The following is a 23331-nucleotide window of genomic DNA, read 5'->3' as shown; positions in this document are numbered from 1 at the left end:
GAAAGGAAGTAGTATTAAGAACACTAACAATATACTCATTAACTTGACTGTGCTCTGGAAGTAACTTGTTACACAACAAAGGGCAACGATTTCTTGTCCTTTAAACGCTGTGTTCTGAGTTCCAGAAGGTCCTTTACATTTTAGGCTTATTTGCTCATAAAATAAGGCTCTTTAAGGGAAAACCTCAAGTTTTCTACACTTTTCTTTCCTGGTACTTATTACAGATTCTCGGTACTGACTTCAGTGATTAGCTGTGGGAATTTCAAGCTCAGACCCTGACATTTGTACTTAAATAATACACAGTTTGCTGGTGGTCCTATTGACTTCAGTAGAGGCTGCCTGTCCCATCTGACTCCTTTGGTGTGAAAAAATAATGGGAAAACACAGCCCCAAGTCAGCTGGGTCCTTCATTCTGGTGCCAGAGACATTTCCTGCAATTTTGATTCTAAGCTTACAAGTAATCTCAGTACTCTCTTAACCTTTAAGAACTGTAATGTCACCTGTTCCAGCATATTTCATGTTGCATGCCATTTCTGTTATGTGCAACTGCCCATTGAATAGTATCTGCTATGTAAACAGCTTATTTTAAGTGGGAAACTTAGAGGGGGGTGGAAAATAATGAGTTTGGGGGGAAAAAAAGAGGTATGTATGTATACACCTTTTAAAAGTTTAACTATTCTAAATATTTTTCTAAAACAAATGATTTGAAAATACCTTTATAAACTGAAATAATTGTGGTTTCTTGTGCTTTTACAGAAGATTATTGCAGCTGAAATAGCATTTCAACTTAAGTGTGTTTGAAACTTCTGCAAAACTGTACTGTAACTTCTGATTAAAAAATGCAGTGCTTAAAAGTGACTTCAAATATTTGTTCAGCCTTCAGCATCACTTGCCATTTTAAAGTCAGTTTTATCTTTTCCTAGTTTTTGTGCACTAAGGGCCTACACAGTACGAATTCAGTTTGTCCTTGCACTGAAAAAGAACTTCAGACTACTTAATTTTTGCAAGCATTCAACAACTTCTTGGAAGATCGTGATTTATTTTGTGCTATTTTATTTATATGCCTGCACTCATTATTCCAAGGGATATTGCTTTCTGTATGTGCTTGGTTTTTTATTTTAAATAAAATGTTAGCTGCGTTCTGCCTAGTTCCTCAAACTGTGTTCTATTCATTTCTTTTAATTGCTAGAGTATTAATCTGGGTGGGGCATGGAGCTGAAGGAATAGTCCAGGGTTAATAGCTTATTTTATTCAGATGTGTATCTTATAGTATACATTTGTAAGTGGCAATAAATCAAACCTGTTTGCAGCTGCTGTGGTCTTTCTTGCTCTTTTATAACTAACCACTTTTTTTCCCATCAATCTCACACATTAATTAGTGACCAAATTTCAGTTTTTAGATCACAGGGGAAGGTTTTTGCTGTACTTAGACTTAGATCTGTACACTTCAGCTGTCAAGGAGTATGTCTCTCTACATGGAACCTCATACTGTTAAGAGCAGAAGGTTGCTTGAGTCTGTACAGTCATGGAACAGTCTGGTTGTTTACTCACAATGGTCATAAGAGGAGACTTCACCTAAAGAAGCTTTGTTTGATTTGGTGTGGTGGGCTGTGCAGCAACTACACACCGTGTGTTCCATCAGAGAAGGAAGTGTGAGCACTGCTATCAGATGGTTTCTTTGCTAGCTGCCTGCATAGCTGTGTCATGGCTGGCAATGCTCAGATGAATGCAGGGTGCTGTGGCTGAATGCTTTGATGCTGCAGTGAATGTGATGTTTGCTTGTGCAGAGCAGCTGTGCATTCTGCTGGTCAGAACTAATGAGGCAGGTGGGAAAGAAAATGGAATTACAATTGGAGGGACAAAATTTAAGGGCTAGAAAGAAAGAAAGGGGGTGGGAGAGGGATAGAGGAATATGATGAGAACAAATCAGCAGTGGGTCTGGATCATTACTTCTTTCAGCTCACCTAAGTGGATTCATTCTTCACCTCACCTGCAGATGCTATTAAAGTGGACAAACTTCAAGCTCAACTGAATAACTTTTCTAAGAAACAGAAGTGAGTAAGCTTTAGATCCAAAGCTCATGGCCTGGAGAAGATGATAAGATGACTTATTACACTGTTCACTTGAATTTTTAACTAAGTTAGAAATCATTAGCTATTGTTGCTATTCATTGTTTTAAATGTTTTGAAAAAACAATGTGTAAAAGATTTTTGCTCACATATGATATAAGAATTGGTGATACTAGTAGTGGAATTTTGGTGTTAACTTAGTACAGGAAATTGCACTTTTCTGGTCCTAAGGATTTTTACTGTAAATTGTACCTAACTTGTTATTCACTTCTTCATTCACACATGCTGGAGACAGCTAAAGTAACAACTTGTTTCATATTACTTGCAAGGTGTTTTAAGAAGATCTGTTGGGTTTGTAACCTCTCTGTGCTGTGTAGTTGCCCAGCTTCCATGCACCCATCTGCACTGAAAGTTTTTGTTGACTCAGCATTGCTGCTATAAAAACTGTGTGCCAGAACCTGCACTTGGGACTCAGTCATGCTGTATAGTCACCTTGTATTTTGAATTATCTAGCTGAAGTAGTAAAAGCATTTAATTTTCTTAGCCTGATATTCCGCCTATTTTATTTTCTCTCTCAAGTTTTCTCTCAGTTTTGAGAGACATTCAGCAAGCTACACGATTTCCCCTTATTTCTTCTGGGCAGGGGGAGGAAAGGGGGGGGGGAGGAATGGAGTAGGGTGGTATTGCACAGATGATGTTATTTCCTAGTCTGTAAAGTGAAGTGCAATAATGGTGCTTATTTAACTAGGATCACAGAATCATAGGGGCTGGAAGGGACCTCCAGAGATCATAGAGTCCAGGTTCCCTACAGCAGGATCCTAAGTCAGCCTAACCTTTCAAAGAAACAGAAGCACCTGTAAGACTTAAAACTTCTGAAAAAGCGCCCCAGCCCTGGCTGCCACCTCCATGCTTTCTAAAGTTTGATTCAACACTGTAACAGACTGTAGACAGAAAGTTTTAGGTTATTATGCTATTTTATCATAACATTCAAGAAAAAGCTAGCAAGCACATCAAAACATGTACAAAATCATGCACAACATTCTTAGACCTTGAATGTACCTGAATTCTTCTCTGCGGATCCTGGGCTCCTCCAGAGACTATTTATTCCCAGATGGGCAGCTAAGACTTGGCAGACCCTGCAAAATATTTTCAACTTGAATCCAGATGTCCAGAAGTTAAAAATAAGTTTCCTCATCTGCTTCATCAAATAACCTTCAAAATGTAATAGAAAACAACACAGAAGTGCAACTTTATTTTAAGATTAGAGCTGATTTTGGAGCATGTTTTCTGCTGTGCTCTGTGCTTAGTGCTGTGCTTAGACAAAGAGGAGATTTAATAGGAGATGACCTTTATTGTCATCAGCATGCCATGATTTCCAGTAGCTGTGGAGCAGATTAGGGTCATCAGCAGAGAGAACAGCAGAGCATTAGCAGCACAGCCCAATACGGCTTACACAAGCAGAGAAAGGAGATAAATCCACAGCTATCAAAGGTAGGAAGTATGACTACTGATCTGTATATTTTATACAATAGTAACTGTAATTCCATGTTTCTTGACAGTGTTACTTCATAGAAAAATAGGCAATAACCTTATGGAGTTAAGGCATAAAGAATGCAGTGAAGGGGTAATGGCTCTTATAATCTGTTGGAAGTCATTGATACTGGCTTTTCTTTCTACTGTAATTTTCCTTCTGTGCAATTATTTTTCTTTCCTGTACAATGTACTTGAGAAACTTTATAAGATTAGAGATAAAGTCAGTCACCAAGCAATGCAGTTGTTAAACAACAAGGGCTTTTTTAAGGAACTACTTAGTTTTATTTTCTTACTGTGAGTAGAGGACAGCACGCAAAGATGCATCAAGAAAGATTTGTGTGCTCTGCCTTCTCATCTACAGATACTGACAAAATTACAACCACACTGCATGAGCTCTAAAGTTACAGATACACTATGAATACACATTCAGGTGCATTCATGAACTATTTCAGATCTCATCATTGGCACATATCAGCTTTTTTTTTTTAACTCTGTTAATTTTTGTCTTGTGTTAAACCCCCACTTTTAATATTTACACAGTTAAACATTATTCCTGTCACCTTCAGTCTGTGTTCAGCAGACACCTGCCACTAAAAGGTGACCTCAGTGGGAGTGCTGGTGATTATGCTAAATCCGTTATACATGCAGCAGTTGTGTAATCACAGCAAAGCCTGGATGTATTCACCTGAGAAAAGGCAGTCTCCTGTTGCTATATCCACTTCCTTGGTCCATAAAATACTCCTGGGATAACTTTCTGAAGAACTCTGTGCCATCTTCTGCCTACGACTGGAAAAACAACAGGGTTCAACTACTGTTTTACAACAGTCTTGAGATGAGAAGGCAGCAGCTGCAGATCAGCCTCTTGATCCACTCGTACTATAATTAGGTGTACCTTTTTGAACTAAAATATCAGCTGTTCCATTTCCTTTTTAATTAATGCCTCCATTCTATCTCTGTAATGTTATTCATCAATTCAAGCTTACCACAACCTAAAAATTACTGTCGTTACAGTTCAAGTTTTATGCCCAGAGGTACAAAATTAAAATAATAAAATAAGACCTCATATTATCTAAAACCAAGCAGAACTGATACGACTGCGTATTTCTTTACCACAGCATCAGCTTAGCATACTGCTGGCTTTCAAAAATAAATCCTGTACTTGCTGTGGAGAAAAATTAGTTACTTCCTTTGCTACTTTGTTAGCATCATCAGGAAGATCCACAGTTTTGAGTTAGACATTATGAATCAGAAGGAAGGATTCAGTCACACCTTTACAGTGAGAGGCTGGGTTTGACTCGAAGCCACCATGTACATCTGTGCACTTTTTATTTTCATCTCTGTGCATCAGCAGTAAGCAGCCCGGTGTCTGGATATCCTCTGCTATCTGGAAAAGAGAAACAAAAACATTTTCATTTCCATTACATTGCATTGCCACTGTTTTATTGCAGACCTTCAGAGGGTACTCTTTGTCAGGCTGTCACAGATGTTAAAATCTCACTGAACAGGGAGAGCCATGCCAAGACACAAAAATGCCTTCTACTGTAGATACTCTTCTGGATGTGTACTTCTGCACTGCTCCCCCATGAAGGAGCAGTATTCTAAATAATTCTACGAGCTCTTACTACTCAACTTTCCTGCACAAAATCAGCAACATCAAGAGAGGTAAGGACTAGAATTGTGTGTTATTTTCAAAACTGATACCGTTTGAGTTTCATTGTGTCTTTTAAAGTTGTTCTGATGTTAGTAGAGATCTTTAGTTAAAAATATTTCCAATTTAAAATTGGTCATGTTGTGAATTTACTTGGCATTTCAGTTTCGTCTCTCACCTGGACCTTCCTGGTCTCACTTCTTGGCCTCCCTGGACCCCTCCAGTGTAAAGACTTCAGCCTCCTTGGAACTCCTAAAAAAAATCCCCTTTTCAGATTCTTTGGATCTCTCCAGTCTGAGCTCTTCATCCTCTGTGGAATTTTCCAGTCTCACTTCTTCATCTTCTCTGGACCTTTCCAGTCTCACATCTTCAACCTCTTCAGACTTCTCCAGTACATCCTCTTCAGTCTCCTTAGAGCTCTCCAGTATCACCTCCTCAGATTCCTGGGAGCACTCCAGTTTCACGTCCTCCATTTCACTGGACTTATCAAGTCTCACCTCCTCAGGCTCCCTGAATCTCTCTGGCGACAGTTCCTCGCTCTCTTTAGATCTCTCAAGTCTCACCTCAATACCTTCTCCAGACTTCTCGAGTCCAACTTCTTCATCCTCTTTAGACCTCTCCAGTCTCACTTCTTCACCCTCCCTAGATGCCTCCAGTCATTCAGCTTCCTTAGATGATTCCTGCGAAATCCCTTCGACCCCAACATGCATCTCAGAGCAAACCTCAACCTCTTCAGAATCACTGGATCTCACTGATTTTAACTACTTCATGTTTCAGGGCTCCTCTGAGTTACCCTCATCGACTGCTGAGGATGTTTCTAACCTCATCTCTGCACCCTTCACGGATGTCTCCAGCGTCTGCTTTCAGGATTCTTCTTCCCTCACTTCCTCAATTCCTTTGGACGTTTCTAACCTCACAACTTCAGTTCCCACTGATGTATCCACTCTCACGTTTCTAGATGTTGCTAATCGCACCTCTTCAGCTTCTCTTGATCTCTGTATTTAACTCTTTTAATATATCCTTTCTTCTCTCTGTAAACTCACTGTACCCTTACAAGCCTCCCTCCTTTGTGTGCTCCTTTTTAACTTATGTTTCCTACGCCTCTAAAAGATTTTATCTGAAGGGAGATTCAGGCTTTACAAATACATTCTAGCATTTAAACAAAACTTGAACAGGGCTTGAAAACAGTTTGTACAACTCTACAATGGTGCCTTGTTTACAGGTTTATAAATATCAATATATACTCTGCAATTTTTGTAGAGTTCAATTTCAGTCATTAAGGTAATTTCCATTCTGTCTCAGCATGGTACCTCTCCCACAGATTTAACTTTTAATTCATGCTGACAGTTTGTCTTTCAAAACCTACAAATAGTAAATAGAGCTAAGTGTGTAAATAATTGCACCCACATCATGCATCTCCAAAACAGACTGAAATCGGAGTGCACTGCACAGAACTGCAGAGGCATTTCTCATGAAGATACAGAAAGGGAAGATGTGGTGGGGGGAAAAAACAGCTGATTAAAAAGAGGAACAGGTGAGAGACAGCCAGGTGGGGAGAGAGAACATAGGGACACACAGCAGGAACTCAGGTGTCCATTTCAGCTACAAGAACTTCTGTTCTGCTGAGCCACGTTTATGACCTGGGCAGCTCACAAGGCTTAAACTGTTGGTCCAGACAGAAGGAAAACCTGCTTTCAGAATGTCAGTGTAACTGCAGTGTGATCTCAGCAGAGACATCAACTGGCAAATAAGGACAGGAAGCTCTGCCTTCCTACTCTCCCTTCCTGGTTGCTGTGCCTATTAGTTACACTAATAAGGTAATCATCTTCTCGTACTGGCTTATGATATTCTGGAGACAAATGACAATGTACCTGGTGAAAAACTGTTTTGTTTTGTTTTTTTTCCCCTGTAAATCTATCCTGTCATCACTACTGTGCGGATTGTTAATTACAGCAGCTCTGAGCTGCGATCTCTAATAAAGAACATTATTCTATGCTTTAAAGCTTTGCTATCATCAGTTAAATCATCACTGCACAGTGACATGACAGCACTCCGTGGTCCCAAAGGTGAGCAAAGAGGAACCAAGTCAGCCCAGGACCTGCATGGCTCCTCAGGGCGTCCCACAGGCTGGTTTGGTTTTGGAAAGAAGACACAGGGAAGAGGTATGAATACTTAAATACGATGATTTAATAAAACAAACAATCCAAGATCTCCTTAGCCCTAATTACTTCAACATTTGCATATTATATATGGGAATTGTCTGTTTTCCCATCATTTACTGAAAAGTGGATCATAGCCTCGAGTTTGCTGTATTTTCTGTGGTTAATCTGTTTGGAGAAAGCATTTCATAGCACTTCAGGTGCGTGAAATAAATGCACCTTACAGCCAAACGAATCCCACACCAAGGGCACCGTTCAGGACAGGCACAGCTTAAACTCCAAACAAAGGCAGCCTGCATTGCAGCAATCAGTGGCTGCACAGGTTTACAGATCGCTTTCATCCTCACACTCTTAAATTGAAAATGCTGGGAAGTGATGGCAAAAAGAAGGAAAGACAACTGACAGAGCCTGGGGGAAAAGAAAACCCAAAACGCCTTTAACCCTTGCCTGAATTCTTGGATTACACGAGAGCTTCTTAGCGAAGAGTTAACACGTCACCAACATACGTACTTTACGGCCACGTGTAATGCCGCACGTTACCGGCTCTGAACCACTGCAGGCCACGCGCAGACCTTTTCTGGATCCCTGAAGCAGGGCCCAACCGGCCGAATCCGGAGCTGAAGCCGAGGCCACCCCGACTCACACCCTGCCCCGGGTCAAACACGCAGAGAACCGCGGGCCGGAGCCACGCTGAGTGCCCAGCGCAACCGCCGCGGAGAGTCGATTCCCTCTCGCGAGACACCTCGAGAAGAAAGGCGGAAGTCGCGCGCCCCGTTCAGCCTGCTGATTGGTCGCTACCAGAGAGCGGTAACTGGGACCAGTGTAACCGACCGGTTACCATTGGTCAGCTTTCCTAAGGTAAGTCGAATTCTGATTGGAAGAAAGGTCACTCTTGGTTGCTGATCGCCTAGGAAGCAGCGGGGCGGTCTTTCCTCTTCCGGTGGGCGCTGACCTTGTGGGCAGCGGAGCGTCCGTTCATCCGCAGCCATGGTGTCGTACTGGCGGCAGGCCGGGCTCAGGTAGCGCCGGCGGTGGCTGAGGGCGGGCCGGTGCCTTTAGGTTCCCAACTTGATTCTCCTCTCCTTTCTCCTTCTGTTTTCAGCTACATCCGGTATTCCCAGATCTGCGCTCAGGTTGTCAGAGCGGCGATGAAGCCTCAGTACAAAGCTGAGGCGGAGAGGGCGGCGACGGCGACCGTGAAGACTGTGAAGGCCAAGAAGGAATAGCAGGGCCAATAGGTGTGAGCGCGGCGTGTCTCGTGCCGCGGTTGGAGGAGCGGCACGGAGCTCCGTGAGCGGGGCTGGGGCTGCTCTGTGGCAGTGCGGGGATCGCTGCGCTCTGAGCGCGGGGCTGTGCGCCCCTCAGGCTCTGCGTTTAAAGGTTTGGGTTTTGTTCGAAGTTATCTGTGCAAAGGCTGCTTGATAGCTGTGGAAGAGACCTGCTGCTTGTATCTCTGTGTGTGACACTGCACGTGCAGCCAGCAGCTCAGGTCTCTTCTGGGCTCTGCCTGAAGCACTACATAACAGGTAATTTGCAAGGGCAGTTTTGTGTTGGGGACTGTTACACTGATAGGACAACAGCCTGTCCTCATAAAGTCAGTGTTTGTACCTTAACATTACTGCAGTTATGCTAGCAGAGAGTATTGTTGATGAAATGTCTTTCTGTAAGATGCTTGTAACTGACAAGACTGTCATAAAATACATCTCTGTACCAAGGCCTGCAGCTCATAAGGCTTGGTTTTGAAAAAGTTGTTGTAAGTATGATCAGGAGTGATTGATTGCGTTACACATCCAGAAAAAATAAGTGGTGATAACATAAATGTTGCACAAATCTATTCTGGATCTGAGAATAAGCATTGCACTGCTTGTAGTCTACCTGTGTGTGTTCTCTTGAATCGAGTAATTTGTATTTTAAATCTCTTCTAGGAACTGCTCTGTGAACATGAACAGCAAACTGCAAGCTGTAGGCAAGACTGCAGTATAACATCAACACGTTAACTGTAAAATTTGCCCATGTACATAAATCAGCTAATAAATTTCAGTGCTGAATAAACAAATGAATGTGTGGCAACTGTTGTTCCTTTGGAAACAAACTACTCCCTTTTGCAGAGACACTTATCTTTCGTGTGTGTTAGAATGGATGACTTTTTATCACACTCTACCATTTGTTAGCAACAGATGTTTATTGTCAAGGCAGATCTCTTTGTGGCTTTCATGCTGATATTTCAGGTCTATTAATAAGAGAGAGATGTAAGTGCTGTTTAACATTTTTTTGCCTACTTCATTTCCGTAATGAATGAATACTTTTGTGCTCAGAATAAGCTTTTTCAGCCAGAGACATTTTGATGCCACTTAAAGGCAGAACAAAGTAGAATACTTCTCCATGGAGGTACTGCATGTGATCCATCTCCAAGACTGAACCACGATCAATGAATCAGGATTTGGAGGTGGCTCCCTGTATGGGGTGGGAAGTGCAGAAGGCTCTGGACTGTATTACTGTCCCTGTTAGCACTTGGTCACTTTCCCTGCGAGGGAGCAGGCATGGATTCACCAGGAAGCAGCAGGAATGGAGGGGAACACAGTCATTTCCCCTAACCCAGTGAAGATGGAGATGTTTCTGCTGCTGTGTATCTCAACAGCAAGTATAACATTGTCCCTGTGCATAGGAAGGAATATGACGTACTTCCATGACTGGCTTCAGATTTGTGTTTACTGAGATGCTTCTACTGCTCACTATAATACAAAAGACTGAAACATGAGGCATGGCTTTCTTCAGAGTACAACAAAATCTCTTCTGAGAGAACAGTAAAACAAGGTGTTTTTGGTTTTTTTTCAAGTAAGAATTTTTAAGTGCATGTTAGTCATTATAAACCATGATTTTTGCCTACTAAATTTTTCAAGTGTTAAAGTATTTTACAGAATGCTGTATAATTTTATTTCAAGGAATGTTATAAATGCAGTGTTAAGTAGATGGCTGTGAAAGGCATATTTTTCTTCTTCAAGCTATTTTTCTTATTTAGTGATTGACATTGAACTTACTTCTCTTATTTAGCTGCAAACCATTCCATCTGTTGCTGTACTGAGTGATAGGAAGAAAATTTACAATAGTTACTACATAGGAGGGAAACAAAAAACAAAACACCACACCAAAACTGTTAAACTGTTTACAACTTGGTATGCTAGTGTAACTGAAGCTATAGTTTGAAATTGAAATAAGCCACAAAATGAGTACAAGCTCTGCAGTAATGCAAACCAGCAATGTGACAGAACTATTAAAATATATCCTCTTAACAAAATTTAAAAAAAGTGAATATTTAGTCATTTGTTTTTCCCCTTCATTCTGCTGCTAAAGGAACTGAAATTGTCTGCAGCTCTAGATCCATCTCTAGAGTGCATGATGGCATGCTGCCTTTATAGGCCCTACACGTGTGTGTTCCCAACACAGCAGCAAGTTCACAAGCAGAACATGGACTGTGGTTACCTGAAAATAAGTAAATCTGACAAGTTTATAACATCTTTTGAAATTGCTTGTGATCCTAATACACACACACAGGCTGTATATTGTATATCTAGCAATAATATTCCAGAAGGGAATACATTTACAAGACTGTTAGGAGGGAACCTGTCTTCATAGTGGATCATTTCTGGGAGTGATTTAGTGTAGACAGGAAAATAGAGCATACCTGCTGTTAATTTCAAAAGCACCGTATTGTAACTTTGGAGAGGAAAATAATCTTAAGGAAGGTGTTATTTTTGTTACGTGGCTTGTGGCTGGTGCTTTTCCTTTAGTGAATGACAACAGGCTTACTTGGAGAATGTTTTATACTGCCACTGTTTTTATGTTTCCTTTTCTGGGCTAGCTTCCACTTCTTCGTATTCCTCAACATCTGCAGTGGCATCTTGGTACTGCTGGTACTCAGAAACAAGGTCATTGGTGTTTCCCTCTGCTTCAGAAAACTCCATCTCATCCATGCCTTCTCCAGTGTACCAATGGAGAAATGCTTTTCTTCTGAACATAGCTGAAAACTGCTCAGAAACCCTGATGAAGAGCTCCTGAATGGCCGTGTTATTGCCAATAAAGGTAGCTGCCATCTTCAGTCCTCGCGGTGGTATGTCACACACAGCCACTTTGACATTATTAGGGATCCACTCCACAAAGTGGGAGCTGTTCTTGGTCTGGACAGACAGTAACTGTTCATCCACTTCTCTGGTAGACATTCGGCCCCTGAAGATGCATGCCACAGTCAAATAGCGCCCACGACGGGGGTCGCAGGCTGCCATCATGTTGCGTGCATCAAACATCTGTTGAGTAAGCTCTGGCACTGAGAGGGCTCTGTACTGCTGGCTACCTCGTGCTGTTAGAGGAGCAAAGCCTGGCATAAAGAAATGCAGGCGAGGAAAGGGCACCATGTTAACAGCCAGCTTCCTCAGATCTGCATTCAGCTGACCAGGAAAACGGAGTGAGGTTGTAACACCGCTCATTGTTAGGGACACCAAGTGATTGAGGTCACCGTAGGTGGGATTGGTGAGCTTTAAAGTTCTAAAACATATATCGTATAGTGCTTCGTTGTCGATGCAAAAGGTTTCATCTGTATTCTCTATTAGTTGATGGATGGAGAGGATGGCATTATAGGGCTCTACAACTGTGTCAGATACTTTGGGTGAAGGAACAACGCTGAAAGTGTTCATAATTCTGTCGGGATACTCTTCTCTGATTTTGTTGATGAGGAGCGTGCCCATACCTGAGCCCGTACCACCCCCAAGAGAATGGATGAGCTGGAATCCCTGCAGGCAGTCGCAGCTCTCACACTCGTTCCTGACCACATCCATGACATTTTCAATCAGTTCAGCTCCTTCTGTGTAATGGCCCTTAGCCCAGTTGTTTCCAGCACCTGAATTACCTGTAAGCAGAATTACAGAAAGAACAACCACATTAACAAGAGTAGGGGTTTTTTTTAGGAGAGGTAAAGGCAAGTTTGGACCATTAGCCTTGGTTGGTTTGCTAACAGCAAGCTGTACATACCATGAATAAAATTGTCAGGTCGAAATAGTGGGCCAATTTTGCTAGATCGTACACTGTCCATTGTACCAGGCTCCAGGTCCACCAAGATAGAACGGGGCACATACTTATGGGCTAGGACAAAAGGAAATGAACAACTACTGTTAGAAATAAGAGACAGACTGATAATCTATTCAAAAAAATTCAACCCACCTACAGGTCTTGGGGAGGGGATTTCTTTAATTCTATTAATTCTTTTAACCTTCCTGTTGGCCCTGCAAATTACTGATGCCCTGCGTGCTGTGCACTTACAATAAGCCTCATTGAAGTACACGTTAATTCGCTCAAGCTGCAGCGATGCATTCCCACGGTAGTTTCCAGCAATATCAATTCCATGTTCATCACTTATCACCTCCCAGAACTGGAAAAAGAAAGAGGTTCAAAGTCATAATTAATTCATTTTTTCAGTGCAATGTGTACAGCATGAGCTCTGCTGATCTTGTGCCGGTGGCTGCACACAAGGAGGGAACTGTGCCTGAAGCAAGGAAGGCTTTGCCATTTGTTAATTAGGCTGAAGAGGGTGGAAGAACAATCTGAGTGCAAAAAATGAATGAAATGCAATAGTACCCATCACAGCAGGGATCCTCATCATCCCCCTGCACCTAATAAGTTCAGGAAAAATGCTTAGTAGCCCATTTATGCTGGTTGGATTATTGCCTATGCACTTTTAAGGTGGAGACCTCAATTCAGTCCTTAGCGATAAACTATTGTAAGTTTAAGCAACACAGAAATAGTTTAAATAGCACCAGTCTTTGGTATGACCGTAAAAAACCCAGTGTTGGGGCAGGGAGGGGTGTCTGTCATGGACAAGTGGGGCTGCGGCATGGCAAAGCTGTCTCAGCAAGTATGTTTTATCTTGACATTCATATGGCTGTCCTGTGCTGGGGCTCTTATCTTGGAGCTGCCATAGTGGCAATGTAGACCCACCCAGCTACTATAATGACCCAGCTATTCTAACTTTAAAGATCTTTTGGTTTAACATCCAGTCTCATTTTAACTGTACAAACACAACACTGCCAACATGTGTGTGGTATGTTTATGTATGTGTGCTTTTATATAGGTCTTGTTAGACTTAAGTGGTTCCCAGGGCAAATACAATAGAAACATGATTCACCTTTCAACCTTCAGAATGGTTGCACTTAAACTGTGTCTAGCATTACATTTCCTGGCCATCCACAGCTTCACGTGTCAGTAAAAGAAACCAAGGTGACATTTGCGAGAGCAAGAAATGGAGGAAGAACACAAGGGAACAGCACTTCAACTACCATGCTTCTTCAAAGACACCCCCAGTCACTAGTTTTTACTTTTATTTTTTGGTATTACTTCCTACTAGTGAACAAAAAAGAACATTTAGGACATCACACAGCAAAAAGTAACATTTGGGGTTTTTTTCCTCCTGGTACATAAAGTTAGCAGTGACTGACCTCTCTAAACCACTGTTTAACCTTCAAAAATGGACTCCAAATGACACAGCTGTCTCTTATAGGAGGCTAGTAGGCAGGAGTCCTTAGCTTAGGAAAGCCTAATTGTTCACTGATAGCACAGGGTGTTCTGCAGAATAACACAATCCCATACCAATGATCATTATGTGGCAGTTGGTGCTGTGCACCTGAACTAAAGTACTGCCATGGCAAATTTGCAGTCCTGAAGTCACTGGCTCCTTCACTTGTCCTGGTAATTTGTGGACTGGATTAATGCCCCTGGGAACACAATCCAAGCACACTCTGGAGCACTTACAAACACTGTAATACAGTCATTGCAGATGCTTCACTCTTTGAGTTTCAACCTTTGCATGAAGAGCAGGTCCATCTTACTGTGTTCTCATCAATGTACTCACTTTCATGGCTAACATTTTCTTCATCCTATCCCCGAGTCAACAAAGCAATTGACCCTCCTTCAAAATCCCCATCTGTTAACGATGTTTGACTCGGTTGCAATGATAGCACTTATTCCTAATAAGTAATATTGAAAGACCATACCTTAGCTCCAATTTGGTTTCCACACTGGCCAATCTGAAGGTGCACGATCTCACGCATTTTGTGTAGCTTAAGTGTTGGTAGCTGCAACCTAGCACAGCTTTTCCAGCTGCAGTCCCTAGGAGAAGCCCTCGTTCTGCTGCTGTATCAGCTACACCCAGCACAGTCTGCCCCTCAGGGCCCTTTTATACTGCTGGGACTGTCACTCTGCCAGCAAGGGGAGTAGCTGACTCCTCACAAGTGGCTCATCAGATGTTTCACAAGGAGGCAAAGCATCTACTCGCCGCTTGGAAGAGACAATTGTCACATAGACACAACACTTAATTCCAGTTCTTTGTGCAGCAGTGTGACTCAAGACTGCGCACTGCATTGGTGCTTAATGATTTTATGTTTATCATATGTAGAAATACATATTCATGTAGGAAGAGTACAAGCAAAAATGAACAGCACTAAGTACCTCTGCCTCTACCACATAAACTGTACTCGTAATGAAAGTCACACACTGCAACATCCATAATGAAAACAATAACAGCTTCTGAGCATTAATTCCCTATAATGACAACATTAGCACGCTGCCTGGCAAACTTGCAGTTCACTATTAAGCATCATTTGCAGTGTACAACTACATGAGGAAGAGGGACACCAGCAAGAAAAAATACTCTGTAAGACCTGAACATAACAGTGCACTCCCAATTCCCTGTGTGCTGCTCAAACATTTAATAGGAATCCCTAATTTTCAGCCAATCTGAGAACTGGGTCAACCAGTGACCAACTTGCACAGACGGCTTCTCTGTCCCCACTCCTCTCTCCCACCACTAAGAAAGACAATATTTCTTATATTATTTTTCTTATTTTCTTGTATCTGAGGCGTAGCATTGGAATTCTCCAGGAAAATGCTGGAGTGAAATCCCAGTTCTGGTGCAATTAGCTATAACGCCCATAGCGTGAAATGCTTCACTGCACTTCAGAAATAATGCAAGCCTGAGTGAAACGTGACTGCTGATAAACAGGGCCAATATCATTGAGCAACAGAAGCCCAGGATGGACTGTCTTCTGGAAACAGAGTACTTAGTTTACGTCAGATGACTGACACTGCTTTGCTAGTGTTATTTTTAAGGATAGGAGAAAGAACTATAATTAGGAAAGCACTTTTGGTTATTTTGCATGAAAAGATGGCACTGCAAGGACTTGGCTTTTTGAAAGTAACTTTTACCACATTATGGGTTACTGATGATAAGGAATCTATGAGCTTTCATTTTGTTACAAGAGAAAAATCAGCTTATTCCAGACTTCCCCACCACAGATGACTTCCACTTTCCCACCAGCCAATGCAGGAGCAGATAACTACTTCCAAGACAAAGTTTAGCAACGCAGCAGCATCACAGAAAGGAGCTAGGAAACGCTCCGTCACTCCCTGCCAAGCTATAAACTGTCATTAAAAGCAAAATCCATAATAAAGTAACACGTAAAGTAAATAAGGATCTGTAAGTAAAGAACTCCAACAGGTCAAGGCTGTGCCCACCACCCTTTGGTGCAGAAGCCTTTTCCCAACATGGAGCCTGACCCCCCACAGCCCTTCTGCTGGGTTCTGATTGGGGGCTGCAAGGACACAAGGTGTCAGACAGCAACTAACAGCAAATAAATGTTACTTAACATATCCAATGTGTTAATTTACAATAACTAACATTTATGGAGAAGCCAAAGACCCCAATTTTTTGTCCAAAATGTTTGGCAACATAATTTCAGCAGCACTCACTGAGGGCATTTCAGGGCATTTCACAAGCAGGGGGAAAAAAAGAAGAAAAAAGAAGAAAAAAAAAGAAAAAAAAAAAAAAAGGAAAAAAAGGGAAGTGAAGGAAATATGCAATATACAATCACGAAACATTGTTTTTGTCTCTTGCTAAAAATATCTCCTGGGAGTCATATGCCTCCTCTGAAGCAATTCCTAATGCAGCCTTTATTACTATTGCATGTGGCACAAGGAATCCCAGTGCTTTGTAGAAGTGCTTTTGTGCCTCTTTTCAGGCCCTCCCTAAGAGCGCTTCTATGTGTTCTCACATCTCCCTTCGTACCAAACCTGTATGAAAAGCACGTTTCTCTCTAGGTTTTGTTTGCAGCTCTGTCATGCTTCATTGCTGAGAAACCTTGAGCCTGTTAGCTTCTCAAGTACACTTCCCAAGGGACAGACGTTTGCTGCTGCAGATTAGCAGCATGTGTCACAAGGGAGAGAGGAGACTGGGGAAGGGTTGCCTCTGAGCAACTTTTGGCACAGCAGAGATTAGGGGCAGCCTGGCACAGAGCCCAGCTGTTACCAGCCTGTCCCCCAGCTCCTGTTATCAGCCTGACCGCTGCTTCCACCACCATCAGAGTGGGCCTGAGATACCAAAGTCTGGTAATGGGTGTAAGGAAGGACCACAAGCAACCTGCATTTGTGGTTACTGGGTTGTTTGATTGTTTATTTGTTCTTATTTTTTTTTTTCCTTATTTTTTCACTTTTCACCATTCCAGTACACATCAACAACAAATATACACATGCAGGGAGGCATTCAGGGACGTTTTTTTTTAACGTAGTTTTGCTTAGAAGGAACCAGTTTTTCCACAGTAGCGGAGAATATATTTTAAATTTGAAATGAAGAGCCACGAACAACATCCTCAGCGCTGTAACTCACCTCATCCCTATCCCAGCCAGCCCGTCCTTCCCATGGCTCTTTCAGACCCGCTCTGCGCTGCCGAGGGGCAGGCAGCCACCGCTCAGTCTGAGACACACCTGCCTTTCAGAGACCCGGCCCGTCCTGCCGCAGCCCCGCTCAGCTCTCGCCGCGCTGTTGGCTTTTTTCCCTTCCTCCTCAGCGCCTCCGTTTCTCTGACCATTAAAGGCACCGTCCTCGCGCCTCTTACAAAACGCGCTGAGAGCCGGGGAGGAGCTGCCTGCGGGCTGCTAAACCTGCTTACAAAGCGGAGCGGGTGGTCTGGCGGCCTGCCCCGGCAGCCCGGAGGGAACTCTTTGCCCCGGCTCGGCGCAGCGCCGCAGCCTCACAACCCGCCGCGCTGCTCACAACCCCCTCGCACCTCCACAAGCGCTCCAAGCGCTCCCCGCGGGGCCGCGCCCGCAGAGCCGAGCGGAGCCGCCCCGCCCGGTCCCAGCCCATCGCTGGGGTCTCCGCCCCGCTCTTCAACGCCGGCGCTGCGGCCGCACGGGGCAGGGAGGTGCTGCGGTGCTCGGCATGGCCGGTCTGGCGCGGCGCCTCGCGGCCCTCCTGCTGCTGCTCTGCGGCTGCCTCTACCCCTGCCGGGCCGGTCTGTACGTCAAGGAAGGGCAGCACTGCTACAAGCCGGCCCCGCGCAGGGCGCCGGGGCTGAGGTGAGTTCTCTCGTCTCTCGCGGGCCGCCGCCCGGTTGCGGGTTGTCCGAGCTGCCCCGGTCCGCTTGCCGCCGTCTTGCCGCAGCCGTGGCGCCCGGCAGCTTGGCGAGGCGGACATCGTCCGGGCGCGGTCGGGAAGCGGCTCCGGGCAGCCCCGAACCCGTGGCTCCGGGATCCGCTGCCCGATCTGCGGCTGTCACGGGGCTGAGGGAAAAGGTCGGCACCGCTCCGCCGTCACGTGACCCGCGCCCCGGGCCGGGCGTTACGAAATGCTGGAAACTCCCGTGTTGTGGTTTTTTGTTTGATTTATTATTTTTTCCTTTTGTCTTTAAATTCCTTTAATTTCCATGAAAATTCCTCTCGTTTGCCTGAAGATGCAGGCAACCAGAGCTCTTCTTTGTCTCCATACAGAACCTACCCCCGGCCTCACGAGTACCTGGACATCGCCAAGCTCCCGCAGAGCTGGGACTGGAGGAACGTCAATGGCGTCAACTACGCCAGCACCACCCGCAACCAGCACATCCCTCAGTACTGCGGGTCCTGCTGGGCCCACGGCAGCACCAGTGCACTGGCAGGTACTGAGAGCTGTGTTCTCACCACCAGCCTTTTGCCCTCGGTGATCTGTAGCTCTTTGCTGAGCAAAGGGTGTTCAGTTTAAGCTCAGAAAACAGCTGATACAAGAGCAGCCAAAGATCACGTGAGGGGGGAGTACTGAGGTGGTTAAAAAGCTGTTTGCAGAAGGATTCTATCTGTAGTGCCTGCCAAGCTGCTATCTAGAGCAGGAATTCAGCATTCTGTTGAAGGAAGCTTATAAACAGGAGGGAGACTGACTTTTTATGTGGCCTGACAGCAATAGGACAAGGGGAATGGTTTTAAACTAGAAGAGGGGAGATTCAGGTTAGATGTTAGGGGAAGAATTTTCACTCGGAGCGGCGAGGCTGTGACAGTGCTGCCCAGAGCTGTGGGTGCCCCATCCCTGCAGGCTCCCAGGGCCAGGCTGATCTGGTGAGAGCAGCCTCCCCATGGCAGGGGTTGGGGCTTTAAAGTCCCTTCCAACCCAACCAATTCTATTATTCTTCTCGGAGGGACAGTGAGGGTAGAAGCAAATACAAAAGCAGTCAGTGTGTCCCCATCCCTTTGTTGGTAGCTCAGCCTGCTGCACCCCCTGCTAAGGCAGCAAAAGGCCCTGCTGTGCTGAGACATGAGGAAATGAAAGTTTCCACTTATGGGAAGGGCCCTGTTAATTCAAATGAACTGACTACCACAGCATACAGACAAAGCTCTGTGAAAGTGTAGCTGAATGTCACATGTCTAATAGGGTTAGAAGAACGGTTGTGTCAGTTAAGATTGTTAATGCCCTGTGAGAAGCACCTTGTAAATATCGATTAGGAAGCCTTTCTGTCAGGTAAGCAGCTGTTTCAGAAAAAATAAGGCAGCAGGATGGCAGTACCCATCTGAGAGCAGATGGTGAGATGTTTTTGCAGCAGTGTGGGTATACTTCTGAAAGTTTTTTAACTGCTTTAAGCTTGTGACTGCTGTTCCTGGAGCCAGACAGCTGTGCTGCATGGGCTTATGACTAGCAGCGGGTTTCATGATTTGTATTTTGATTTGAATTAAGAGCTCAAGGGCACTTCAAGGGTTTGAACAGACCTTATTATCTGCATCTTCTTGCTGAGCTTTTAATGGAAAAGGCTTGTAATGAAAACCCACAGCCACTCAGCCTGCCTCGTGCTATGTGCCTTTCTGCAATAGAGGCTTTTCCAACCACAAAAACTGTTGCTTACAAGTAGTTACAGGTTCACTGAAGGAGGCAGTTTTAACATTAGATGCAGTGTTTAACAGCCCAAGCGCTCCAGTAACAACTACTTACTGCTACTTATACTTTTATTTTTTTATATTGCAGATCGAATCAACATAAAGAGGAAAGGTGCATGGCCTTCTGCCTATCTCTCCGTGCAGAATGTGATTGACTGTGCTAATGCAGGATCCTGTGAAGGTGGAGACCACACGGGTGTTTGGATGTATGCCCATGACCATGGGATTCCAGACGAGACCTGTAACAACTACCAAGCTAAGAACCAAAGTATGATGCCTGTTTGCTTTGCGGTGGGGTTTCTGTCCAAATGCAGAAGATCTTGATCGCTTCCTGGGTTTTGCATTTACTCGTTCCTGCCTTTCAGTGTAGTACCTGCTGCCTGACTAACAGAACAGGTTTCTGTGTGTCTTCCACTCTAGCTAGACAGCATAACGTGAATCGTGTCCAAACAAGCTAAACCACCTAAACTGTCTAAATCTGATCTCTTAAGTCTGCGATACATAATCTCTAATGTACCAAAATACTCAGGAGTATCTCCCAACCTAAAAAAAGAAGAAATGAAATGTTTGTTCTAGTATTACTGGAATGGTTTTTGTTTTTGTAGAGAAGCACGCTTCATCATCCAGCATTTGTGCCTATTCCGAAAAGAACAGTAACTAGTGATGATAGAAGCTCCAAGTATAATTTCCAGAAAAACAATTAGTTCATTAGAGATATGTATCAGTAATTATTCCTTATAGGATCTTCCTCAAATTAAGTGTAAAAGAAAAAAAAAATAGCATGGTATCATTAATTCACTTGAAGAAAAGCATTCTCTTGTGGTGATAATTTCTTTCACTTTGCAGAATGCAAGAAGTTTAACCAGTGTGGAACATGTGTCACTTTTGGAGAATGCCACGTGATTAAGAACTACACCCTCTGGAAAGTTGCTGACTATGGTGCTGTCAGCGGGAGGGAAAAAATGATGGCAGAAATCTATGCTAATGGACCAATTAGGTAAATAAATAATACATATTAAAACCAAAAGGTAGAAAAAAGGAAAACGTTTATGTACTAGTAATGTTTGGATTGAAATATCTGGAACTCAGTCTAATGCCTGAAGTGAATTTCTGTGCTCCAGCAGATGTTAGCAGCTCTGCACTAATGCACACTTCAGCTTGTTTGTAGATAAACTGAGCTCTGAAGTCAAAATGCAAAAAAAAAACAAGGGTGGTGTTTTTTGTGGGTTTTTTTTTTTTTTTGCTTTTTAGCCAGGCCTCCAACCTGATTCCTGTGTATAAAGCTGCTTGCTCTGTTTCATTACAGCTGTGGTATAATGGCTACTGAGAAGCTGGATGCTTACACTGGAGGACTCTATACCGAGTACAACCCCTCACCCACAGTGAATCACATTGTATCTGTGGCTGGCTGGGGTGTAGAAAATGGAACAGAATACTGGATTGTTCGTAACTCATGGGGTGAACCCTGGGTAAGGAAGCATGGGAAGAAAGATGCTTACAGAATTACTTTAGAGGAACAGTGGAGTTTTCTCCACTTGCAGAGAGGTAGTTTTTCTACTTGCAAGGGGAGTTTGCCGCTAGGGAAAATAAAACTTTCTCTGAACTAGATTTTCAGTTAATTAAAAATGGGAACTGCCTAAGCTGAGGACTGACATACTTGGCTAAAGTCACTTAGCTAACATCTACTTGATCTCAAATGCTGCCCTTTGTTGGACACACGCCTTCTGTACAGGCAGCTGCAAATAGGTTGGTAGTAGGCAAAAATCAAGTCTCAGATGTAGGATATTTATCTAAAGGGGATGTAAATTCACCACGGCAAATTGCCCCTTCAAACAGGATTGTCCTGTGACCCTACTGCAATGCTTCTGCACTGAATTCCGAGATTCACTTCTAGATCACTCCCATTTAGAAAACAGAACAGATTCAACAGCATAATTATGTTTTCAAAGTCACAACGTCTCTGCTTATACTGATGCAAATTAATTCTCTGCAGGGTGAAAGAGGGTGGCTCAGAATTGTGACAAGTGCATATAAAGGTGGAAGAGGAGCAGAGTACAACCTTGCTGTTGAAGAGGACTGCGCATATGGAGATGTTATCCTTCCTTGACTCTACGCTGTACACCTTTTTTTTTAGTAACTTTGGAATCTTCCCAGCACAACCTTGTTCTGTTTAAAGAAAAGCCTAAAACTTTCACAGAGCAGCTCTATCATGCTGTTGTGCAAAACTAGCCCAGATAATGCAACACCGAGTCTTCAAAGTAAAACAAATAAAAGCTGCCTTCAGAAAATAATTTGGAATTTAAAAATTAAAGAAGTAATTTACCTATGAAAACGGTTGTCTGCCTTGTTGCACAGTACTTTAATCAGACTGTCTTCCAAATCTTTGTGTGTATATATATGTACTTTTTTATAAAGACAAATTGCATAGTGTACTAAGACAGAAAAAGTACACACAGTATTTGGATCTAGAGCTTATACTAAAGTAACAAATAATTGTATGATATTATTTGCTTAATACTTTATGCAGATTTAAAAACAAACTTTTAACTCTGGACACGATAGGCTCAAAAACTAAATCCTCTTTAGTCTACTAGTGAAAAAAATGTTGCTGTAAGTCTTATTGTTTTTGTCCAACCAAAGCGATAGCAGGATTTAAATCTTTCATTTGTTCCAATTCCTTGCTTTAATTTATGACTAGCTTTCATATTTTGCTTCTAGAAAGGCAAAGTATAAACTGCTACAAGCCAGAGCTTTCCTCCTGCTCACCAATATGAGGAAAGGCTGCAAAATTCTCTTCCCTAAAGCTGAGTCAATTACTAAGTGGCAATCAGTGCTATAGCAAGTGTCACTAACTGCCATTGTTAATTGTATTTAATAAACTGACAACATTATCTTACGTGATTGCATGCAATTTTAAGAGTTTATTAATACTTGTTTATTGCTGTACCTGACAAGAAGTCTCACATGGCAGCGTCATTAGCTGAGGTAGCACTGCTGTAACTGAACTTGTGGGAGGGCTGCTCAGTGCCACAGTATGTAGCAACTATGATGGTTTTTTTAATTAAATAACCTCAAGTGAAGTTCCATTACACACACTGGAGCCTGAGCTACAACTTAGGAGGTAACTGTTGAGGGATAGCAGGGAACAAAGAAACATTCTGACGGTGTACAATACAACTTAGTAATCAATCTCCAAAAACTACTGTAAATCAAACTAACCTGTGAATTATGCCTCACTCAAACCTCACCGGTGTAGACAAGAAGCAAAGCAGTTTCTGTTATCTGTTGTCTCTCGGTGGGCAATTTCTGCAACTTACCTTGGCTTTATCTGTCAAAGCAAGAGCAGTTTGTTCATCATCAGAAGGTAAGTTAGGGCTGGCAGAGTGGTGAAGACCCACAAATGAATAAGGCTACTAGAGTCAAGGGTGAAATTAAGATTGTTGTGCTGTTCTGATTCTCTCTGATATCTAAGAACATGTTTTAGACTAGTTAGGCCACATTCCAGCAGGCATTAAAGAACTGGAATAGACATTTTAACTCTAGATAAAAACCAAGAATCTCACGAAGTGTACTGGTTAATTCCATGTGCCTCTTTGCTTTACCTTAGGAAAGTGACTTCACAGTGCCACTAAGGACTAATTCTGCCAAAATGCAGTGCCTAGTGTAAGTTAAGTCTCATTCAGCAGAATAAGGGAGTGTAACAGTGCTATTG

The 23331-nt window shown here is 43.2% G+C and overlaps 3 protein-coding genes across 5 annotated transcripts; 2 read left to right on the top strand and 1 right to left on the bottom strand.

Annotated features, from left to right (window-relative positions):
• Positions 1-1036: 1036 nt before the first annotated feature.
• TUBB1 (tubulin beta 1 class VI) lies at positions 1037-17560 on the bottom strand. 3 transcript variants are annotated; one of them, XM_042834411.1, is made up of 7 exons: positions 17513-17560; positions 12720-12828; positions 12432-12542; positions 7920-12309; positions 4872-4986; positions 4288-4388; positions 1037-3205 (listed from the first exon to the last, which is right to left on the bottom strand). In XM_042834411.1, the coding sequence occupies exons 3-4, from the start codon at positions 12490-12492 to the stop codon at positions 11246-11248; spliced, it is 1125 nt and encodes a 374-aa protein (XP_042690345.1). In that variant the 5' UTR covers positions 12493-12542; positions 12720-12828; positions 17513-17560; the 3' UTR covers positions 1037-3205; positions 4288-4388; positions 4872-4986; positions 7920-11245. The 3 variants fall into 3 exon arrangements, with proteins under 3 accessions (XP_042690345.1, XP_042690344.1, XP_042690342.1); XM_042834410.1 differs by lacking the exon at positions 17513-17560 and adding an exon at positions 17113-17215; XM_042834408.1 differs by lacking the exon at positions 17513-17560 and adding an exon at positions 14447-15239.
• On the top strand, positions 8319-9465 carry ATP5F1E (ATP synthase F1 subunit epsilon). Its single transcript, XM_042834413.1, has 3 exons — positions 8319-8428; positions 8512-8647; positions 9335-9465. The coding sequence occupies exons 1-2, from the start codon at positions 8397-8399 to the stop codon at positions 8633-8635; spliced, it is 156 nt and encodes a 51-aa protein (XP_042690347.1). The 5' UTR covers positions 8319-8396; the 3' UTR covers positions 8636-8647; positions 9335-9465.
• CTSZ (cathepsin Z) lies at positions 15996-22515 on the top strand. The gene is made up of 7 exons (XM_042834334.1): positions 15996-16057; positions 17400-17804; positions 18216-18379; positions 19708-19887; positions 20466-20616; positions 20926-21088; positions 21613-22515. Exons 1-7 carry the CDS (start codon positions 15996-15998, stop codon positions 21724-21726), a joined length of 1239 nt encoding a protein of 412 aa, XP_042690268.1. The 3' UTR covers positions 21727-22515.
• Positions 22516-23331: the final 816 nt, after the last annotated feature.

Source organism: Centrocercus urophasianus, unplaced genomic scaffold (genome assembly GCF_019232065.1).
Source record: "Centrocercus urophasianus isolate 14NV4802_14NV808 unplaced genomic scaffold, USGS_Curo_1.0 seq_46, whole genome shotgun sequence".
Lineage (NCBI taxonomy): Eukaryota > Metazoa > Chordata > Aves > Galliformes > Phasianidae > Centrocercus > Centrocercus urophasianus.
The sequence above is the reverse complement of the archived record's forward strand: the minus strand, read 5'-3'. Positions and strand labels throughout refer to the sequence as shown.

What these genes read in the sequence shown, in the direction of transcription:
- ATP5F1E (XM_042834413.1), top strand. Translation starts at nt 8,397, where the DNA reads ATGGTGTCGTACTGGCGGCAGGCCGGGCTCAG. An exon ending in TGGCGGCAGGCCGGGCTCAG is followed by an intron (nt 8,429 to 8,511) that starts GTAGCGCCGGCG and finishes TTCTGTTTTCAG; the next exon opens with CTACATCCGGTATTCCCAGA.
- TUBB1 (XM_042834408.1), bottom strand. Translation starts at nt 14,503, where the DNA reads ATGCGTGAGATCGTGCACCTTCAGATTGGCCAGTGTGGAAACCAAATT. An exon ending in GAAACCAAATTGGAGCTAAG is followed by an intron (nt 12,829 to 14,446) that starts GTATGGTCTTTC and finishes TTCTTTTTCCAG; the next exon opens with TTCTGGGAGGTGATAAGTGA. An exon ending in GTACTTCAATGAGGCTTATT is followed by an intron (nt 12,543 to 12,719) that starts GTAAGTGCACAG and finishes CTTTTGTCCTAG; the next exon opens with CCCATAAGTATGTGCCCCGT.
- CTSZ (XM_042834334.1), top strand. Translation starts at nt 15,996, where the DNA reads ATGGAGCCTGACCCCCCACAGCCCTTCTGCTGGGTTCTGATTGGGGGC. An exon ending in CGCAGGGCGCCGGGGCTGAG is followed by an intron (nt 17,805 to 18,215) that starts GTGAGTTCTCTC and finishes GTCTCCATACAG; the next exon opens with AACCTACCCCCGGCCTCACG. An exon ending in ACTCATGGGGTGAACCCTGG is followed by an intron (nt 21,089 to 21,612) that starts GTAAGGAAGCAT and finishes AATTCTCTGCAG; the next exon opens with GGTGAAAGAGGGTGGCTCAG.